This window comes from Passer montanus, unplaced genomic scaffold (genome assembly GCF_014805655.1).
Source record: "Passer montanus isolate IOZ18808 unplaced genomic scaffold, ASM1480565v1 scaffold7, whole genome shotgun sequence".
NCBI lineage: Eukaryota > Metazoa > Chordata > Aves > Passeriformes > Passeridae > Passer > Passer montanus.
In genome coordinates, this window is record NW_024372147.1 from 8514096 (window position 1) to 8533071 (window position 18976).

The 18976-nt window shown below is 39.1% G+C and overlaps 1 protein-coding gene across 1 annotated transcript in view; it reads left to right on the plus strand.

Moving 5' to 3' along the window:
* Nucleotides 1-473: 473 nt before the first annotated feature.
* FREM1 (FRAS1 related extracellular matrix 1) overlaps nt 474-18976 on the plus strand; it is a 58013-nt gene continuing 39510 nt past the window's right edge. Inside the window, exons 1-13 of the mRNA XM_039729992.1 lie at nt 474-701; nt 5928-6022; nt 6532-6833; nt 7330-7526; nt 8205-8528; nt 9656-9764; nt 11574-11705; nt 13285-13629; nt 14304-14446; nt 15016-15212; nt 16349-16439; nt 17460-17627; nt 18181-18389. Coding sequence (XP_039585926.1) covers nt 474-701; nt 5928-6022; nt 6532-6833; nt 7330-7526; nt 8205-8528; nt 9656-9764; nt 11574-11705; nt 13285-13629; nt 14304-14446; nt 15016-15212; nt 16349-16439; nt 17460-17627; nt 18181-18389 — 2540 coding nt within the window. The remainder of the gene's footprint in view (nt 702-5927; nt 6023-6531; nt 6834-7329; nt 7527-8204; nt 8529-9655; nt 9765-11573; nt 11706-13284; nt 13630-14303; nt 14447-15015; nt 15213-16348; nt 16440-17459; nt 17628-18180; nt 18390-18976) is intronic.

The following is an 18976-nucleotide window of genomic DNA, read 5'->3' on the forward strand; positions in this document are numbered from 1 at the left end:
AGCAATTTTCTTTCTCTTGCTTTTTTTCAGGATTAACAACCTTGAAAACACATTCATCATTTTGTCAGGCTTGACCAATGAATTTTATAAAAACTTGAGGATATTTCCAAAATATCTGCCCAACAACTGTCCAAATTTCAGTCAAGGAGAGCCTACTAATAGAAAACATGCCATACATTTTTTATCTGTGACTAATAATGCCTTCATTACATGGTGAAAGTCTGCTGGTGGAGGAAGAAGACTCTTTTTGTTAAGAAATTTTTCACTGGTGAAAAAGGCTGGCACCCCTTTATAATATGAAGTCCTTTGAGAAAGTCTGGCTGTTTCTACTGCTGCCTGTCATGTTAAGAGTTGTGTGCTCCTCCTTTATTAGTGTGAACCTTGGGTTGAAAGTGATGAAGGGACAGTCAAAGAAGACTCTTTTTGTTAAGAAATTTTTTCACTGGTGAAAAAGGCTGGTACCCCTTTATAATATGAAGCCCTTTGAGAAAGGCTGTCTGTTTCTACTGCTGCCTGTCGTGTTAAGAGTTGTGTGCTCCTCCTTTATTAGTGTGAACCTTGGGTTGAAAGTGATGAAGGGACAGTCTGTCTTCCTGTCAGAAGAAGACCTCAACTTTTCCATCCCCAGAGAGAAAGATGTCTGCAAAGTAGAAGTGATCAATGAGCCAATAACACAGAGGGTTGGGAAACTCACTCCACAGGTATTTGGTCTCTGTTTTGCTGCCTTGAGTGTTAGTGAGTGCAGATCTGGGAGAAACTAAAAGGAGCTGCTTGATTGATTTTTGTTCTTCTTTTTGGTAGTGACTAAAGGGCATGAAACTGAATGGTGTGTGAGATTAAGCCTTTTGCTTAAGTAGACAGCTGGCAGAGAACTGCAACCCTGAAACCCAAAAGCTGAGCTCAGTAGCATGAGTGCACAGAAGTGAGTCTGGTCAGAGTCTCCTTTCACAAGTGGAGAATGGGTATTTCAAAATTTCCAGTTAGGAGGAGATATACTCTAATTTCTCAGCTGCTTGTTTGTCTCCCAGGAGGGTAACCAGTGCCCCTTGAATAATGCATAGCCCACTACAGCATTTTGAATTTTAGTCACAGAGCCACTACTTAAGGATTAATTAAGAAAAAAATAATCACATACAATAAGCACATTGTGTGCAGCATTGTTTGTTCTGCTCTGCAACAGCCAAATTGTTAGCAGATGGCAAATACATTAAAACTCCCCTGTTTTCTTTTCAAATGTTGAACTTGTAGGAATAATGAAATATATTTCACATATTACCATTCTGCTACTCATCTGCTTTACAATTTGCCCATCTGAGTTATAGCAGGAAGGAATTGAACACATTTGTCATGAAGATGTAATGTTATAGATGGAAAATAAATAGTTTTAATGGTTCATACCCAAGCAGGTTTTGGTGTTTGAAAAACTCTAGTTTGTGCCACAGCATACATTTTTGTGTGCTTGTATATGCATATAGTTTTCAACCTCCTTTCCAGAGTTTTTGGTGGCTTCTGTGAAGATAGATGAAGGAGCACCAATCGCAACAGATTTTTCAAAACTTCTGCCTTGGTCATCAGTATTATTTTTGCAAACAACTGACAAGTACTTCAGCTGAATCAGCACTCCTAAGGAGCAGAGGCATACCGGGGGAAACGGGAGGTGATGGGCAAGACAATGTGTGATCTCTAGAGACTGGCCTTGAACAGTGTAGTGCATCTGCTGAAACCAGCCAGGGCTTGTTTTCTGCCAGCCCAGGGACACTGACCACAGTGCTCCACCTCTACTTCTTCAGTATAGGTTGGTCCTTGACTCATACAAACATAGAATTATTAAGGCTGGAAAGACCTGGAAGAACTTTGAGTCCAACCATCAACCCAGCACTGCCAGGTGCACTACAAACCATGTCCCTAAGACCTACCTATATATTATTTTTAAATGTTTCCAAGTATGGTGATTCCACCATTACCTTGGTGAACCTGTTATACCAGACCAACCTTTCAGTAAAGAAATTTTTCATAATATACAACCTAAAGAAGAGGAGGAAAAGAAGGACTTACATGTGAAACCTACGGTGAACCTCTTCTGTAGGCAATCTTTCTGGCTGAGGAGTAACTTTGCTTTTAATTTCTGCCTCAGCTTCTATGTGCAGTAGGACCCAAGTATTTTGAAATATCCACTTTGTCCTGTGTAACCCCAACATGTTTCAAGCACGTAGCAAGAGATCCTTTCCAAGAGATGACAGGAAATGTGCATTCACTGCACCTTATTTTCCAAACAACCTCCCCTCTCCCAGCTCCCCTGTTTTTCATTGCCCTGAATATCTGCCCAGTTGAGTGTGGAAGTTGCCGGCACACATGCAGAGAGAAGAGCTCTGCTGAGCAGCTGGCCCTAGGGCACCAGGCTGGACAAAAACTGTGCCTGCCAACGGTGCCTGAGCTCTCACCATTCCTGAAAAAAGGTACCAGAGTCCAGATCTCCTTGTGGCACTCATGATCTTTCTACAGGAAACTCTACAGCCAGAAAATGTCTCTGATATGGTCTGGTTTACATCCATCAAATTGAGTAATGTTGTAGGAATGTATGACAATTTAATTATAAATTGTAATTGAAAAGCAGTTGAAGTGGAAAAATCCAAAGCTCAAGAGTAATTAGGAAAATATTTAGATTTCCTTTGTCTTACCCAGTGAATTTATAGACAATTAGAGTTGCCTGTTCATACAAAAGGAAAACATATCAGGAAACATAAACCAGATGTTTCTTTTTGCAAAGCAGATTGTGTCTCAATGCACATATAAACTGACTGTCAGTCACTGGTAACAAACCTTAGTGGAAAGGTTCTAAGTTTTTCAATCTCTTGTTACCAATTAAGATGCGGAATTTAATGATGTCTTAAAAATAAAGACATTAATTCCTGGATATGATTGGACCCAGTGAGAAGCATCTCAGGGTCCTTAGGGAACTGGTTGATGTAGCTGTGAAGTCACATTCCACAATATTTGAAAAGTCATGGCAGTCAGGTGAGGATGGGTGTGGTACCCATGCTTTAAAAGGGTAGATATTTCCTGGGAATTATTGACCTGTCAGCCTCTGCTCTGTGCCTAGGAAAATCACGGAATAGATCCTCCTAGAAGCTGTGCTAAGGCACACGGAGGACCAGGAGGTGATTCAAGACAGCCAGCATGGCTTCAGCCAGGGTCTGACCAACCCATTTGCTTTCTGTAATGCAGTGACTCCATCAGTGGGCAAGAGAAGGGCTCTTTTATCTGGACTTCTATAAAACCTTTGGCCTTGTCCCCCACAATACCCTTGTGTAACCAAAATCCTACTGACTTTGACGGCTCTGCACTGATTTCCATCAGTGAAGAATCTTACTTGCAGAGTACAGCATTAAGCTTCTGAAGGTACAATATGAGTGGCTTTTGTATAAAATGCACTTATTTTTTTTCTTTAAGATAGCATATAACATAACAGCTTAATCTTATTTTCCATTTTTGTAGACTATCACATAAGACTATCCAATTTATTGCTTAAATATTATGTTCCTTTATGTTAGTTTTTACTAAGAAAGAAAGGACATTAAGTAAGAAAATGACATATTTTTTGATTTTATTTGAAAAAAGGCAGAGCACATATTTTTATGGCATTTGAAAATAATGCATAACAGAACAGCCACAACACAGTCAAAACTTTAATCATATGAGAGTACTTTTGTTTTCCACGTATTTTTCTTGTCCTTGCTTTCTAAGCAGTCCCAACAAATAGAACCAAGCATACTTTTCATAACAAAACAGATTATTCCATGAGGTTAATCCATGTATATATGTCTAAAAATCAACTACCTCATCACTTAAAAAAAGCCCCAACAAACAACAACAACAAAAAAGACTCTGTATAATGCCCTTCTTAATGAAAGTTAAAAGCAGGCAATAAATTAATTTTAATATTGCTTGGAATATAGAAAAATGATCATGTTGCTTGAGCACTTGAAAATTACTTCATTGGAAGTTGACCCTTCCACTAATAATGAAAGCTGAGAAACTCACACTGTTCTTCTATTATAGAAGGATATAATAAGTCTCTGTATAATGCCCTTCTTAATGAAAGTTAAAAGCAGGCAATAAATTAATTTTAATATTGCTTGGAATATAGAAAAATGATCATGTTGCTTGAGCACTTGAAAATTACTTCATTGGAAGTTGACCCTTCCACTAATAATGAAAGCTGAGAAACTCACACTGTTCTTCTATTATAGAAGGATATAAGTTGTATTCTGTGTAATGGTTGAAAAGAAACAAAGTTCAATAATTCTTAAATCCTTTAATGTAAATCCACAAGGTGGTAATGAGGTGCTTCAGTTAAATATGTATTAACAATTAATTTAGAATTAAATGATTACATAAATTTTACATTGAAAATCAGAGCATCCAAAGTTTTTTTTAATATGAGCTACACTTTCAGTCAAGATTTTAGAATCTTAGTAAAATCCCTCAGGCGTTTCACCATCATCTAAAGTAGTTGGGGAAATGAAGACAATTCATGCAAGGCACTCTATTTTCATGATTTTGTCATATTTAAAAAAATTACTGTCATTAGGAAATTACGTCTTCTTTTTTGAAAAAAAGTGTCTAGTCAGTCAGCCATATACATATATTAACTGCTATTAGTTGTGGCCTCGTTATGTCTGTTAGTGAGTTCTGAACAGATTTCATTTTAGTCTGCGGAAGTCCATATAACCACTTGTGAATACTGGCCACCAAAAAATGCACTGAAAACTACATTTAGATTCACAGTGGAATGCTTAGGAAATGCAGTGATTTTGATTTCTTGCTGGCTAGAATATGCCTTTTCTCTCTGTGGATATGAAACATGAGTATCTTCCACCCTCTGTGGACTGTGTTGGGATTCTCTGTTACCACAAGGTTAACAGTCTACCAATGCTAGGAGCTTTCCGCTGGTGTTTTGCTAAAGAAACAATACTGCACGGGAATTACAAATTGCCGGTCTTGCCAATTGCAGTATCTGAGAACATGGAAATTGTATTTCTCAGAATCCAAATCTCTTTTCCAAAGAATGTGTGTGTCAAAGCAATATTTTTTCTATTTGTGTTAGGCATGTTTCCTCATTGTCTTGTTTTCACAAGCCAACCAACCATTAAATAAATCAATCTGCCTGAAAGAAGTGTCTGTCTTAGATGGTTAGACTGTGGCCAGACAGACTCACAAATTTTGCCTGTGTCAGATATGTTGTAAGAATTAGTCTATTTTGATTTAGCTGGTAGGAAATCATGGGTGTCTTCTTGCTTTTGTGCTGTGGATTACACTGATTTTGGGCCTGGGTGTTTGTAAGGCGCAGAGATGATGTCTGATCTAGAAAAGAGCTACTGGTACAAAGTCAGTATTACAAAAACTGGGAACAACTCTAAATTAGCAAAGTTTCTAACAGAAATTTCACTGGGTCATACTTTTGTGGTGTAGTTGTAGTGGAAATAAAGAAAGATTTAGTGTACAATCAACTACTGTCATGAGCAATTTTAGAAGTCAATACATCTCAAATTATAATGCTGGACCTGCTGGCTTTTCAGCACCACTGCATTTGTATGTACTGCTGGGTATATCTACACCCTTAACTCCACAGGTTGCAGTGGTAAATAAGGTGAGGTCAAACTATTTGTTGTGCTGGGAGGGACTTGGCAGCCTGAAACAATCACATATGACCTTTGCTCTTCTGACTGTGGAGCACAGGCAGCCCCATGTTAAGTGGTTTCTCTGACTCTCACTGGGAGATTACAGTACAGGTGAATACCTGTTCATAAAAATGAACTACAAATTAAACATTTTCTCAGTCTGATGCACTCAGAGAGAAGTGGAACAGGGGTTGTGAAGTTAACATCTTTGGCAGTGTGGTGCCAGTCTATTCTTTTCCTTTATAGGTTTTTGACTGTCACTTCCTTCCTAATGAAGTCAAATATACCCACAATGGATGTCCAATTTTAGATGAAGACACGGTGATGCTTAGGCTGTACAGGTAAGCAGCAGATCACACTTCAGCAGTTCATTTTTTACAGTTAAAGCATGTTCTGCTGTACATGTTTGTAACTATTTAGATCCAGTATCTACATCATTAGCCAAGAAGTGACCATCTGTTTACAGAAACATTTCTCACCATGTATTGCAGATACGCTCATTTAATGTGTGTTATGTATTGGCTCTGGTTTATTACACAAAGCCAGTGATTTTTCATTATGCTATGGAAAGTGGCAATAGCACTTTCAGAGTACTGCAGGTTCTATGCTATCCTGCTGATAGGGACAGACACTCTCATATACACCCAGAGAGTAACCTCTTCCTTCACACACACACACCCTTATAAGTAGGGGGATTTGAGCAGTAGGATCTGGGTTATGGTGATTCAAGGCTTGAGCACACAAGAGAGAAATCAGTTAAAGGAATTCTGTTTTGAAGATGAGAACAATGCCTAAATCACAAAGCAGCAGAAGATGTTATGAAGCATAACTAATTTTCTTTCACTTGCAGGTTTACAGAAACGGAAACGTTTGTAGAAACATTCACCCTTCATGTGCAGTTGCTTGAGCCAGACTGTAACATCATAAAAATGCGCTCCCATGCTTTGGAGGTCCCTGAATACTATGGTCTGTCTAGGGTGATTGACAAGAACGTCCTCACCTTTGATTACGACAGGAAGATAAACCTGGATTGCACCATTTCCATAATCTCTTCAGAAACACACCTGCCTGCTCATGGCCAGCTTATCACCGGGAAAGTGCAGCAAGGGCAGTTTCGTGGAGATCAGCCATGGAGCTTCTTCCCTGGCACTAGTACGACCTGCTTTTGTTGTTTGCACTAGCACCTTCAAAGAGACGCAGCAGATTAAGTCTGGAGCGGTGGGTTGTTTCAGACATGCAGTGTAACGGTGGGTGGTGTGAAGTTTAATGAACAGCTTGAGCTATTGTGGGCGTGAAAGGGACATGAAGTTTTTGTGAGGCACCATGCAGATCACAGATCTGGGTCAATAATTCCTTGACTGGAATCTGTTTCTGGCCCATAGACATGTGGACCAGTGTGACAGCTTTGTGTATGCCAAGACTCAGTAGAAATAGCACAGGTAGTTGCTGGAGCCAGCACCTAACCAAAATACCAAGGTAGGATGGCTTTCGAAGACATCAGAGGAAAACAAAATCCTGTAGGAGAAATTAAGGAAAGGAGCCCTACTTCTCATCACACTGTCTCTCTCAGAGTTACTTTAACTACATGGGCAGGTTCCCCATGGTGGTTTCTGCTCTGGTAACTTTCACTATTGCTTTTGGGTTACAGAGCACAGCTTGGGCCAACAGTGCAGAAATGGGAGCTGTACACTGGGACTAGGACACATTAACAACAAAAAGATGAGTTGTGAAGAATTTCTGAGGATGGGAATTCAGTATCGTCACCTTGATCCCCCCTCACCTGACACTGATTATATTCCTGTGAGGTTGGATCTCTCAGACAGCAGAAGCAAAACTCTGCACAAGGTAGGTTTTTATGCAAGTTTATAATGTCTGATTGTCATTCTGTGGTTTTTGTCACTGTTGTTTCTTTTTTTAATATTTTTTTTGCTCCTTGTAACACATGAAGAGAGATAGGGAGCCTTTAAATTTTTTCAGTTCTTAGAAATTTGCCAGTTAAGCTAATGAAAGGCATTATCTCCATGCCTCTATGATTAGACCATTATGGCTACAGAGAAACACCTCTGATTGATTACTGTCAGACATAAGTAGTTTATCCTGAGAGAAAAATTAATTCTGGCATAATTCCACAACTTTTGTACACCATGATCTGCACTGACTTCCGCATACACAGTTAATTATAAGTTAAGAGCTCTGTGAACATATTCAGTTAATAATAATTAATAGCTGTTTCTGTGCATGTTTCTGTCAGACAAAGTTATTCATTAAACTCACATCAAATTAAGTAAGTCATTTCAGCCCCAAATTAAGGACACAAATAAGACTAGTGAACCTGAAAGTCATATTCATGATGTCTCAATATTTACTCTAGTCATTTTCTAATTAAAATATTTCAATTTTTCTTTTCAAAATAATTATTGCTTTAACACGTACCCTGATTTGCTATGCGAAGCTAGAAGAAATTTGATTTATTTTTTCACTTTTCTTTGCCTTTTCAGTTGTGTCATTTTTTTCCTGTTGTAGACGGAGTATGCATGGCTCCCTGTTCAGATCAGAGGTGCTGTTCCCAACCAAATACCCAAAGCTGCCCCAATGGCAAAGTTCATCCTGGAAGTAGATCAATTTATTTTAACCCCTATCACAACCACAACCATTGATGCTGAAGACAATGAAACTCCAAAGTCCCTGCTTATATTCAACATCACCAAGCCACCTCCACAAGGCTTTATCACTCACCTCTCTGACCACACAAAACCTATTGGCTCCTTCACGTGGAAGGATCTCAGTGACATGCTCATTGCTTATCAGCCTCCAAATAACAGCCACACAGAGAGGAGGAATTATGAGGTAACAGTGGGATGTGTGAACATTTGCTGGTTTTCCCTCCTTAAGATTAAGTAAAACGGAAATAAATGTAATCCCATGTAATGTATAGTTTTCAGGAAAAAAGGGTTTTAAAGCCATATGCAATACAGGAGCAGAAGCAAAATCTTATACCATTTTCTCCTGTGACACATCATCTTAACTAACAAAAAATAGATGTTTATTGTTCACTCCATGAGAATTTCTTTGTACTGAAAACCTTTTATCCCCACTAACTGAGAAATACCTAAACAGTTTTGTGAGGAATAGTGAAGTAACAGTGCTTGTAAATCTACCCAAAAGTCTTTGGAAAGATCAGTGGTGCCTTTTCTACACAGCCTTTATCCCTGCATGATGTTACTGATCTCTGTGACCTGTGCAGAGGTGACATATTTAAAGTCATGAAAGATAGACCAGTTAAAGGCCAGCATTGCTCTTAGGCCTTACAGCCTACCTGCTGTGATAATGGTGGTTTAGGGATAAAAAAAAAGGGGGTCCCAACAGTTCCTTCTGGGCAATTGATGCTGATTTGTCTCACTTTTTTTTTTCTTGGCTGTCACAGGAACCTCCTTTCCCTCTTTCCTTAAAGTGAGGACCAGACATCCTACCAAAACATCTGCTTCTTAAGTGCCTCATCTCTGTTCTGCTTTCAGCATTGTCTGCTTGCAGGTTGAAGAGCTTGACAGTTCTAGAGTCTGAAAACTCAAGAGTTTGATTTTTTAAAAATTTTATTTTTTCTGCACTAGCACATATATTTTCTGTCATATCTGTTTCTGGTCTTACACATCTTAAACCAGCAGGAAACGTCTCCTCCACTTTTTATTACTACTAGTTAAAAAAAAGCTCTGTATTAATTGATGATTTAACTGTACCCCAAATAAAATTAAAATTGCACACACTACACACTAAATTTCACCGAATTCACTGCAAAGTGCAAAGAAGGCAGATACTCAGTTTTGTGCATAACTTCCGTGGCTCTTTTTAGAAGCTAATTCAAGTTTTGCTTATTAACATATTATCAGACACCTGTAAGACCTCTCAGGAGAGAATGCACTATATGTGTTTTGGAGTACATTTGGTTTCCAGTTTTCAATAATTTGTTTTCACAACAGGTGGAGTTTGAGGTGCATGACTTCTACTTTGAGAGGAGTTTACCAATCACTGTGCATCTTTCTATCAGAACAACAGATACAAATGCCCCTCGAGTTTCGTGGAATACAGGTGAGATCTCTTATGCTAAGTTAATTTTGCTTCAGAATTCATAACATTTTGACATACATATTTGAAAAAGCTCTAAAAATCAGATTTGCACCTGAAGTCTAAGAATGATTAAATTGAAAGGGCAGAAACCTATTTTCCTCTATATCCATTTTGGAGGGAACATGTTACAACAACTTAAAAAACATCTAATGTCTTAACTGGAATGAAAAATAAAGAAAAAATGGAGTTACAGTAAAACTGTTATTTATTTATACAGCATTTTCTTGAAGAATGAGCTGTACATAGAAAAAGTATGAATATTAAGAGCAAATATATGATGGAATAGGGAGAGTGGGGTAGCATGTGGGAAAGACTGAGGTTTGTTGGTGTTGTTTAAAATGGAAGTGTGCAAAAATTAACAACTAGGGAAAAGGGGCATGATATACCACCAGCATTTAAAGCCTGGAAACCTTACAGGTTAGGTCTAATTCAAACAGATTTGTAATGTCTGCACTGGAAAGGAAACAGAGTCTCTCATCTAGAGTGCACTGATATTTAATCATCAAAAAAGAAGATATATAAGACCAAACATGTCTAGAAATTAACACCAGGGAAAGTGCAGTTTTCCTGCAGTAGAAAAGGAAAGGAGTTGAGAAGTTTCTTCTGGAGAAACCTCACCTGAAATTACTATCTAATTAAGGAGCACCGCCCTTGTCGGGAAGATCAACATATGTTTTTAACTGCAAACTCACTAAAGAATCTAAATGCCCAGTTTCAGACATTGTGAGATTTCAAGTGCAATGCATCTGTCACTGCAAATGTCCAGAAATGTGCCTCATTAGATTATCAGATAATTAGAAACCAGGTGTCAAGGAAATTTCCTGCCTTACCTTTCAGATACCCCTCTCTGTGAGACACAATTGCACTACCCAAGACTTTCACTGCTGGGACTGAAGCCATTCACAGCAGGTGGCTCCAGTGACCTGATGGATGTCCTGCTTGACTTCATACACTCACCACACACACACAGACAACTTTCTGTTACTGGCTTAGTCTGGGTTTCCCATATCAGAATCCTAGCTGTCTGTTTCCTTTATGTAGTTTAACTGTGGTGCAGCAGCACAAAATTAGCTCAAGCAGGGTGTCTCCAGAGGGGGACCCTGAACATGGGAATCCCTGACTTTTATACCCCCACAATCTGTGTGTACTTGTTCCAGTGGTGATATTTGTTCTTTGTTGTAGTCTCTGGGTGACTAGCTGCACCCCATGCCCTCTTTTAGGCAAAGGATCTGTGCCCATTGATGGTTCTTTCCCTGGGGCTCCAGATATTTTCCCCCACCCAGGACACAACGTGCAACTTGCATGTGAAGCTACCTGCACTAGGTGGATTCTGCAACATCAGAATTGGTATTTCTCTGAAAAAGATTCCTTAAAGACAATGAAAAAATTCAAGTGTATCAGAAGCTGTTATCAGACTTTTAGGTGGCCTCAGAATCACAGCATTATAGAAGTATTAAGGTTGAAAAAACCTCCAAAATTATCTTCATCTCAATATCATCAGGCCCACTAAACTATATAATGAAGTGCCTTGTCTGCTTGTTTTTTGAATACTTCCAGTGATGGTGACTCCACTGCTGCCCTGGGGAGCTTGTTGCAAAGCTAAATTACTCTTTCAGTGTAGAAGTTTTTCCTAATTTCTAAACCTCCACTAGAACACCTTTCACATAGAGGTGGGCAGATAGAATTAAATATTCTGGATTTTTCCTCTGGTTGGAAACACCTTTAGAAGTGTTAGATACTGACAGTGACGTAACCCCCTGCTCTTTGCAGGCCTCAACCTCCTAGAGGGGCAATCCCGACCCATCACATGGCAGCACTTCCAAATTGTAGACAACGATGACATCCAGAACGTTCGCTTGGTCGCAGTTGATGGCTTACAGCATGGGCGGCTGTCAGTCAGAGGTAGGTAATTTCAACTGCAGAGGCTGGAAAAAATCTCCTCTATGGTAAAACAACAGCTCTGCTCCCTCTGCTGACCACCTCCCCCTGCTACAACCATGCTAGGCATGGAAATTAAAACAGGAATGTTCAAAAAATTCTGTATTTAAACCTTTACTTTCCTAATCTATGTTTCCACTCCAAAGGCAAACTTTTAAAGAAATAAGCTATGCTTTCATTGAGAAACATGATTTGGGAGAAACACAGTCAATACGTTTTCAGTTCTTACATTTTTGCTTGCAGATGTTAAAGAATGCCAAGTGATTTTATTTTGTTGGCAAAAACAGACAACATTTGGATATAGTTGTTACTGGCAGCTTTAAGGTTTATTCTAAAAAGTTGAAATTAAATTAGACTTCTAACTCATTAGCCTTCTGCATTATCAATATTACTAGTTTTGCTCTCCAGCATATCAGTCATCACAGTGCTTGGGAAAAAGGTTATGTAATGGAAATCACTCTGCTCTTGGCAGGGTGGGAACATGTTGCCACTATCAATGCTGAGGTTTTTTGATAGTTAAATGTGTTCATGTGAAATGCATAACCTAAAGACATAAAAAAAACTATTTAAAGAAAAAGAAAGGTGGTGTTTTGAATATAGCAGACCTAGAAACTATTCAGAAGTAAACTTAACTCCAGGAAACTCCTGACAAGTAGTCCAGTGTCTGCAAGATCATCCTCCTGCAAAGCTGTAGACAGGAACTGTGTGTTGTCAGCAGTGCTAGGTGGGTTCAGCCCCAGAGACAGTGTCAGGAAGACTGTGCAGCCAGTCAGAGCCCATCTCCTGGTGGCAGTCCTGCCCTTGCTACTGCATTTGAGGGTTTCTCAGGCTACCATGCACCAGCCAGAAGCGGGAATTTTATCTCCAGTGACTATGCCTTATTCTCTTTTGTCTCTCCTCACGCCAAGGAAAACATCATCACAATTTCTGGCAATTGTATTTTTTTTTTTGTAAGACCTTAGAGGAATGCTTGGCTTCTTTTCTTGGTGGCCCTGGGGAGATCATTCTTTTTAGCACAACTTGCAGTTCTTGAATCCTTTAGCTTGCCTGAATATTTGTCTGTATGCATAACATTTCCAGTGAAGCAGAGGTATAAAACTGTCTTATTACAGACTATAACCTCAATATACCAAAATATCTACATCATTATATTTTACTTGAAATAAAATACTGATCTTTAATTACAAATATATATTTTTTGATATATTCTTTGATGCTTAAAATGCCTGTAAAATGCTCTGAAAGGAAAGTAGAGGTTGAAATTAAAGTGAAAACAATCACAGTTAAAAATCCTTGATGTCTCCAGTTACCTTTAGTGACATTTGGAGGATTTTCTCTGCTGTCACAGTTACAAATTTTGCATTCTTATTAGCTATTTCAAGTCCTACAAACTTTTTTTTTGGTAGGCGAAGTTACATTTGATTTTGCTAGTTAGCAACATGTTGCTCATCTCTCTCCCTCAATAATCTTCATATTAGTGGAAAGATACTCTTCTGGGCTGAACTACACATTTTTGATGTGTTTTCTTGCATGGTTTTGACAGGAGGGAAAGGATTCATGTTCACCGTCTCTGACATTCAGGCTGGAGTTGTCCACTACCATCATGATGACAGTGATTCTACTAAGGACTTTGTGGTATTTAGAATTTTTGATGGCTCCCAAAGTATTCGCCACAAGTTTCCAATAAATATCCTCCCTAAAGATGATAGCCCACCGTTTCTTATCAGTAATGTGGTCGTTGAAGTTCATGAGGGACAGACAATCCTGATTCAGCGTTCCATGCTTCATGCTTCGGACATGGATTCCAGTGATGACTACATACTATTCAATATTACCAAGCCATCACAAGCTGGAGAAGTCTTGAAGAAACCAGGACCAAACTTGATAGGTAATGAAGCACATCCACTATAGTGCACTTTTCTTTGTCCTCTCCTTTTAAAAATACAGTAAATGTTCCAGTCAGACATCTTATTTTGGCTCAGGACAAATAATGGCAAATTTGGACTTATTTCACTGTAGTGTAAAACCCCATCACTAGTTAATGTTGGTCTCTGCACTAGCATAACTGTTTCTGTGTACACAGTTTATTCTGTAATTTTTCAATTTTGAGTCAATTTTCCTGCAGTTCTTTACTCTGGAAAAAGTATTGGGCTGATCAGGAGTTAGTTTGCATGCATGGATCTGTGACAAACTCAGAGACAAGACATGATCCTAATTATGCTAAATAATGAGAAAACTCTTCTTCCATGCAACAAGCTAGAAATTCCTGTGCTAGGTTGTAGAAGCTGCTAGTCCTGCAAATTCTCTTCTGAATTTCGAACAGGGCTTTCAGCCTGTTTGCTTCATGTTTTGAATGATCTTTAAGTGACACAGAAAAGATGGTGATAGTGATCTTCAGAGAATGTGGAAGACAATGACAGAACATTTCGAAGTACTTTCTCCAGTTAGGGTGAAAAAGAGGACATTATACTTCCCCAGTTACTTGGACAGCTAATGCATAACTTTAATGTGGTATTAAAATCATGGAGTGTTCAATAGAAGATAACGTCTTAATTTCAACAGGGTATTCTGTCAAGAGTTTTCTTCAGAGGGATCTATTCAATGGAATGATTTATTATCATCATTTGGGAGGAGAAGTATTTGAAGATTCCCTTGAATTTGTGCTATGTGATAGCCATGACCCTCCAAATCTCTCAGAGCCACAGGTATGGAATGGAAGCATCTTTGCAGTCTCCTGAATATTTTTCTTCAAATGGCTGATATCTTTACATGTTCTGACAGGCTTTCAAATAAAACTGGTATAGATTTTTTCTGATAACAGTCATTACCACAAACTGTGTTTTTCAGGACTATTTCTTGTTCTTGCTTTCAATGGAGTAATTCTCTCCCTGGCTGAATAGAGTCAAGTTCATAAAAAAAAAAACTTCTTCCTATGCTATAAAACAAAATGTTGAAAGCAAATCCTGTTTGGGGACAGTACAAATTAAACAACCCTCCTGAAGTCAACTGAGAATACACTATTTTTTTCATGCAAGAGCCCAAAATACTGAATTTAAATTTGCATTTAAATAAAAGGGAAACCTTTAAGATTCAAAAGCTTTGCCTTTAACTGTTATATACCTTCATTAATCATGTGTTGACAAAATGGCATGACTGCCACATGTTGTATCTCACAGTCCAGTGATCCACATCTGTGTGCTTGCTGGTGAACAGCTTCTTGGAACACTCTTACTGAGAGCAATGGCTAATGATTCTACTGTCTCCCCAATTGCAGGTGATGATGGTCCACATTATCCCTGTGGATGATCAGCTACCCAGAGAAGCTGCAGGAGTGACCCGTCACCTGGTTGTTAAGGAGACTGAAATTTCTTACCTGACTAAGAAACATCTCCACTTCATAGATGTGGAAGAGCAAGACAGGGAGCTCACATACACCATAACCACTTCCCCATTTTTCTCTTGCACCCATGGGTAGGTGCAACCTGACATACCTTTCAGATGGGACAGGGGAATAACCCATATCAGAGCAGCAGCCTCAGTGGCAGGCAGTAACATTCTTGTGGCTCAAGTTCTTCCTCTGTTTGTTGAAAGTGCAGGTGACAATAGTCAGGTGCAGCTCTTCTGTTGATGATTAAGGGTAAGCTAGAGCCTGAAGCAACAGAGTAATAAAAAATAGGTAATTAATAGTTGAGCAAGAAATAATAAGGAGTAAGTCTTGTGAAATACTTTCTTTCCTTTTGTTTGATATGAATTTTACACTGACTTTTGGGATCCTGCCTCAAGCAGAAGTCACAGCACCTCTTCTAACTGTTAGAATGGGGCTGACCTGTGTCTGCCCTAGACTGAGACCAGGAGGTGCTGCAGCTTTTTCAAGAATATGTATCAGACACTTCCGATTGTGGACTAGGAAGATGTGGAGCAAAAAACAAGCAAAACATACTGTGGGAGCAAGGGAAGTATGGAATGAATGGGTGCAGTAGCAGTTTACATCACTGGTGCTGTATTCTCATTAGAGCATCAGCAACAATTAGCTAAACAAAACGTTTTAATCCAGAAATTGCATGCTTTAAGATGAAGATTAACACTTTCAATTTTGACCTCAAGCAGCAAAGGATCATTATGTAGCTGGGGGAGAAGGCAGTTTTCCTAATCAGTCAAATAGCCACATGGTTATCCAGTTTGCTGGTTACTGCTGTTGGAAAGCTGGGTTGCTGGAAACGGGTTAATTTCAGAGTTTATAAGATGTATGAAGCTAGAAATAATTAATGTTTCCACTTAAATATAAATGTAGGTGTGCAAGTAATAATAATACTGTGGACTAGATTTCCAGGTGGTGTAAATAGTATCTGGGTGTAGAGACACACTTGCAGTAATACCAGAGCTTGATTATGAGGTGATTTTTCATGATCATCCTAAAAAGTATTTCTTTTCATCAGTTTTCTGTGGTAATATTAAAATGAATAACAAGGATGGAAGAAAGGAAAATGTTTTTTCTTTCAATGCAGTTGGAAGTGCAAAGTTAATTTGAAATGCAAGATTGAGCTACAAGGCTATTTTTCTTGTTCTTTGGTATTGCTAGCCAAGATGTGACACATGTTTTTGTGCAGCTACTCAGATGCTGGGAAACTGTTTATGGTGGACACCATCCCCAAACTGGTCAAGGATCCTACTGCTCTTGCACTGCGGTCATTTACTCAGGTTTGTTATGTTACCTGATACCATAATGAGTTCTAAACAATTTTTAAATGTTACACATGTACATTTGACAGTAAAACAAGAGGTGAAAACTGAGGAGCAGTACTATCACAATCTTTGCTTAAGAAGCTCAAAACTCTGCTATTGCAATACCAGATTTTAAAACAAATTTCTATCATGTTTCAGTTTTGCAATATGTAAACACAAATGTCTTAAAATCAGTAGGGGCTACAGTTGCTTGGGTAGGTAGAATTTGGCTCCACATGATGAAAGAGGAATGCAAAAGTATGCAAAATGTGGAAATGAGATCTTGAACAGTTTCTTGCTTCATGTCAGTGTCTCCACCAGTAGATACCAGTAGTACAGGATAGAACAGGCTAGAACAGACTTTTTCAGGATTTTGTAATTCAGTTTTCGTGCTTTCGTAGTTTGACAAATAAGTATTGCTGAAGTGTCCTGTTTAATATCCTGTATGGTTAAAGTTGCATAATGATAATTGCAGAACCATAACGAGAGCTCTGACACTACAGACCCTAAACCATGTGCCTAATATGGGTATCTGGACACAAGATTTTGATGTGCCTCTCACTGGCTTGTCCTCACCATGAAACACAGGGCATGCAGTTACTGTTCATACTAATGAGGGCAAATTCAGCTGCTATGGGAGATGTTAGCTTTCATGAATTTTTAATTTTAAAGTCACAGTTAGAAAAGGTCCTTGGACCAGCATTTTGAAAGGGATCCATAAAGAAGCTCAGGCCATCACCTCTGCTATCACTCCTAAACCATATCTATATTTTTTGCTACAGGTTTGAGTACTTGAACCTGTACTCATCTAATTTGTACCTAACGATGCATTTAATCAAGGTACGGCTAGTAGCTAAAGAGTACATGGAAAATCTCTAAAATTTATTTTGATGACTGGATGACACCTAAACAGGGGATGATAATGATCCCTAATGTCATGGATTATGAATACCCCCATCATCTCCTCTTACATGCACCATTCTTCTCTTTTTGTAGCATGCTGTGAACTATATGAAAGTTGCTTACATGCCACCCCTGCAGGACATCGGACCTGAACCTCAGCAAGTCCAGTTTATTTTTTCTGTCAGTAACCAGCATGGAGGCACTTTGTATGGGATCTGCTTCAATATTACAATTCTTCCTGTGGACAATCAAGCCCCAGAGGTAGGGTGGTGGGTAGAGTAGGAAAGGGAGAAGGAAGGACTTGGAAATTGTTTTGGGTAGAAACAAAATGCAGAGAAATGTCTGATTTTACTGAGAAAAAAATGAATTTTCCATCGGATCAGGGTTTCAGAGTCTTGCATCCAGCTTGCATTGGGATAGAGGTACCTGGAGAGTACTTCTCTGGTGAAGTCTGGTGAGGGTGCAATGTAATTTTTTGTGCTAAGCTGAGGACTACCTTTTGCATCGATATATTGGTACAAAAACATATATGTTGCATCTTGGTTAGCAAAACTACATCCCTATATTTTGCGTTGCTTGTTGCCTAAGGAGGTCAGAAGCCTCCAGAAATGGGATGAGAACAAGGTGCACATATTATAGCCCACTGTTGGTAATTTCCTTAGCTTTTCCTAACACAGCAGAAAAGCGATATCCTTTGGCTTTTTTTTTTTTAATGTGTCACACATCCTTATAGCACAGCAAATGAATAACCCTGTTTGGTGTGTATTTAGAGGTGCAGCAGCACAAGAAAGCTCACCATTTCTCCTCCCTGCAGGTTTTCACAACCCATTTGAGAGTGCAAGAGGGTGGCATGAGCCCCGTTACAGAGGGACACATTCTCATCTCTGATTCAGACACGAAACGAGAGCATCTCTTCCTGCTCCTGCAGAAGCAGCCGCAGCATGGGGTAGTGGAGCTGGATAACATTCCCATGAATGGAGGTGACAGGTTTTCCTGTGAGGACCTGTGTACCCTGGCAGTCAGGTTAGAAGAGTGGTGGCTGTCTTTTGTGGTAGCTGAGGCTCTCAGCTGAATGAGCTAAAGCCTGAAGTGGTGCAGGGCTCACTATAGCACTATAGCTCTGGCAGAGCTGGTCCAGGACAAGATTGCTGGCTGAACCTTGGGACTGCAATTTCACCATGAAATAATCTATTGAGTGGCTAGGAAATGGGAGTCAGCATGCCTGCTGTAAATAGATTTCTCTGTAAAAGAGCTGCTCCATGCAGGTGAGGAGACAAATTCTGTATTCAGCCATGCAGTTCCCATGAAGAAGACACTGGTGTCAACTTTTCTCTTTTAAAAAAGTTGCATGTTTATTAAGCTTGGTTCGTTTACAAGAAACCTTTTGTTAACATTAATTAATGTAGAGAAGAAAATTTTGCTTCTTTATTTGTGGCAAGAGCAAGACACGACACGTGCATGCAGAGTTAGAGTTCCCTGGCTCTATTTCCATCTGTTAGAAAGTAGGCACTTACCACCATGTTTAGTAAACACCTCACAAGCAGCCAGGACATAGATGACAAATTCTTAGGGAAACCTTTTCTTGGCTGATGAACGGTTTGCTTTGCGAG